At 37.1% G+C, this 4107-nt stretch overlaps 1 protein-coding gene across 1 annotated transcript; it reads right to left on the bottom strand.

Moving 5' to 3' along the window:
- LOC107635411 (ninja-family protein AFP3) lies at positions 796 to 3715 on the bottom strand. The gene is made up of 2 exons (XM_016338886.2): positions 2607 to 3715; positions 796 to 1437 (listed from the first exon to the last, which is right to left on the bottom strand). The coding sequence occupies exons 1-2, from the start codon at positions 3394 to 3396 to the stop codon at positions 1094 to 1096; spliced, it is 1134 nt and encodes a 377-aa protein (XP_016194372.1). The 5' UTR covers positions 3397 to 3715; the 3' UTR covers positions 796 to 1093.

The raw sequence follows: 4107 nt of genomic DNA on the forward strand, positions 1-4107 counted from the left end.
CTCCTCCATCTTTTTTTTTTTTGGTGACTTCACCCATCTTCTTTTTCTAGTTTCGTATGATTTATACAAGGAACCACCTTTTCCCGTATCAAAATCTTCGCCCTACAAATATACATAGAAGATTTAATCGGCCTAAAATTAAGGAAACAAACTAAACAGATCAAACAAATAAGGAGAAAAATTAATCTAGGCCCCCTACTATTAGGTGGATTTTTTTAATTTTTTATATTTATTATTCATCATATCTACACTAATTTTCCTAAAAGAAAAAGCCAGTATATGCCCTTTTCAGGGGTGTAACTGTGTGAGTCTATCATCATAATATAATATATCATTCATATAGAAGAGATTAACACATTTTGTAAGGGATAATAATAAAAAGAATCCTGAAAAATTATGTGTTCATCGGTTTGATACTCAAAAATCAAATATTCTAAATTAATTTCTGAAAAATATAACGATAAATCAAATTAATCCTACTAAATAATGATACATCAGTGAATATTTATTATGTATCATTATGAAAAAATCAATTTAATTCACAATCATATCATCTTCTAAATTGAAGACATTAAGAGAATAAATATTGTAAATGCCACTTATCTTTTCTATAAATTCATGTTAAGTACAATACAAAAAAAAATCGTGTGTGAAATAAGATCATAAAAAATAAAAGTGAAATTATCATCTCCCCAAAATTAATACATGCTTAATCTTTCATAAACTATTTTAACAGTAAACCCCATTTCATAAACAAAAATGTTAGTGTGTCATATTAGAATGGACTTGCACAAATAAAAAGAATATTGGATGTATTATTTACCCTAAAAAACTGCATATTAAAACTCAAACAAGGAACACCATCACTCTCATACTAGGTACACCAAAATATGGAACAAATTAAACACATGAAACAGTTCAAAACATCTATGAATTCAAAGGATGCAATGAACTTTGATTATCAGATGCAAGATTAGAAGAAGTAAGCGAGTTATAAGAGTTAACATAGAATCAAAGAGAGCAACAAAAGAAAAAGAAAAATGATCACTCATCAATTGGTTCTTCTTTCTCTTAGCCTCTCACCCAATGCAAATTACAAACACCCTCCTGGACTAACAACAATATGCTTCAATGGGTTTGACACATCACCACCACCACCGTGCTTGACGAACTCGGCCGGCGTGAGGAAACTGCCGTGGCAGACGCACACTATCCTCACCTCCAAACCTTTCCCGTACCTGTAAAGAAACCCCTCTATTTTCTTCCCATTGGGGCCGTCGAATTTGGTCGACACACACGGCATGTCTTCCAACAAGCTCTTCACCATCTCCTTGGTCTTGTTTGCTGGCGGCGAATGCTTGTTGGAGGACTCGTCTCTTATCGTAGTTGAAAATGTGTCCGAACCAACAGGGCTTCTTACATCTCCTGGTCTTGACCCTGAAATTTAGCAATCGATGAGTTTAAGAGTGAAGACTTCATGAATACTAAAATGAGAGAGAAAACACAATCCAAGAACAGAGATCGGGTCCCATTTTTAACTAATAGATCATCAAGGAAATTGTGTGGAGTGTCTTGAATACAAATGCAACTACACACCCAATCTACAGATAATGCAGTTGAAAAGAGAATACAATTTCTTCATTTAGTATGTGTTGATCAACATTTTGACTATTGTTCCCACACCCAATCTATAGATCATGAAGTTGAAAAGACTTCAATTTCTTCATTTAGAAATTAGAATACGGTTCTTACTTCTTAGACCACTATAAATTTTTAAAATTTTCAGTAGTAGCCAGAGAAGACTTCACGATTTTAAACACACTAATTGTTCTAATCATGGGAATGGATTCACAAAAGGAACTTAAAATCCCAATACATTTTTGCTTATATTCTAAGTTGTCTCAAACACTTGCCATAACAAGAATTTACTTATTTACTAAATCGATTCTCACCCATATAAATCTCCTTCCTTGCCCTTATACATAGAGTGATTCTCGCTCCATCATATATAATAAAACCCCAAAGAAAATTCAGAGGGAAATTATGAAATAACTGAATATACTTAAAATGGCAAATTCAAGAAAATAAGGGGTATGCTAAAGTCCTCAAACAAAGACACAGGTAATAATGTAAATAGTTCCTAGTTAAGTGGAACAGCAATTTCTGCTTAAAACAATGATCCATTAATAAGGTAGGTGGTTGGGGTGTCACCAAAATCATCATACCAAGCAAATGTCAAATTGAACAAGGAAATAAATTTTGATTAATTTTTGGCCAGAGATAATAGGCATAATATGACATGACAAGACAGAACACCATGGTCGGAGACTTGCAACTCGTGACACAACTCACAAATAGACTACAGAGAAATACAAATTGATCAGATTTGTGCAACAAATTCACATTGATTTCTGTAAAATGGTCTCATCTTGGGCACCCTAAAAACTTGGCACAAAACCGGGGGAAAAAGGGACTAAATATAAGAAAACAATTAAAGTTGAGAAAGTGCATTAAAATTTGCACAATTCACAATTTAAAAACTCAAGCACCAAAATTAGAAAAAGAAGAGAGATTACGAAAAATAAAGAGGAAAATTGGTGATTTACCTTGACCCTGTGGACTCTCAGATTCTGAGATCCCTGATGATCCTGCTCCTTGAGGAGAACCAAATGGACCCCTTGAAGGAGGAGGAGAAGGAGGTGGCAAACCACCACAACTACCACAACCACCACCACTTTTCTTCTCTCCATTCAAACCAAGTTCACCAACTCTAGTACTCAACGACGTCGTTCTCCCCAAACTACTAAATTCATTCAAAGCAGCCTCCACCAGATTGCTATTATTTCCATCAACAAAAGCAGCAATATCTTCAGAGAAAGAAGAAGAAGAACGGTTACTCTTTTCCCTCATGGCCTTGATGTTCCTCTGCTGCTTCTCAGAGCGCTTTCTTCTTGCTTCCAACCTCCTCAGCGTCTGCAACTCCTTCCTCTTCCTCCACTCCTCCTCTGTCTCCGTTGGAAGGGAACATGTTCTTATCAGATTCGATGTGCAAGGCATTGGCATGTTATTAGAGTAACCCCCAATATCTTGATTATTATTATTGCTGTTGTTATTATCTTCATCTCTGATGAGGGGCTTTGAGAATGAGAATTCGGGTATTGATGTTGTTCTCTTGATCTTCTTCGCTGTTGGGTCCACACCAAAACGACCGTTCATTGAAAGACCAAGGCTCAGCTCAATCTCTTGTTCTGCATCTCCATCACCATGGCGATGTTGTTGTTGTTGTAGCTCACGATGGTGATGATGGTTCACGGACATGAACCTTTTTAACAGATCTCTTGGGAAATCGCTCATGCGAGTTCTGCTGTTCTCTCTGTCCTCAACAACTTGTGCCATTGAAGAATTTGGGATTGAAACAACAAAAAAGAAGAAAAAAGGTTACCTTTTTCAGGGAAGTAAGAATACCCAGATGGCTCAGAATTCACGAGGACTTGAAAATTGAAGTTTATTTTTGGTAGGTAACCGAAGATTGGTGATGAACCAGAAGAAAAAGAAGGTCGAATCAAATGGTTTTTGTACCCATGCAGTGAGTGAAACTGAACAATTCTGACGTTGTTTTTTTCACATTCTGTCGCAGTTTCCCGGTAAGAACATCGGGAGGAAGAGAGAGAGAGAGAAAGAAAAGTGAAGAGTTTTTAATGAAGAGTGAAGAAGGGGGAAGAAAGAAGAAAGAAGAAAGAAGAAAGCGAGAAAGGGGAGGGTGAAATACCGAGAAAGTCCTTAATGGGATAAGGTGGCGACACGTGGAGGAGAAAAGGGTGTTGGCAGTGTTACACGTGGCGAGAGGAGGGAGTAAAGAGGTGGCGCGTACGAGGGCGTCAGTTTTGTGTGTTGTCTTGTTGTTGGGTTTTTTGGGAGATGGGGATGGGGAAGCATGGTGTATAGCATACACGTGTCGCTCTGCGGTAAGTCAAGGAAAGTAACCTCCACGTGATGGAATGGCAACGTGACACATATATCTATTTGGGGGTACCCCTACCCCTATCCCGAGATACTAAGATGCCATTCTCTCCCAGATTACAATACCTGCAAAGAAATTACTTAGAT

This window comes from Arachis ipaensis, chromosome B04 (genome assembly GCF_000816755.2).
Source record: "Arachis ipaensis cultivar K30076 chromosome B04, Araip1.1, whole genome shotgun sequence".
In the NCBI taxonomy this organism is placed as follows: Eukaryota; Viridiplantae; Streptophyta; class Magnoliopsida; order Fabales; family Fabaceae; genus Arachis; species Arachis ipaensis.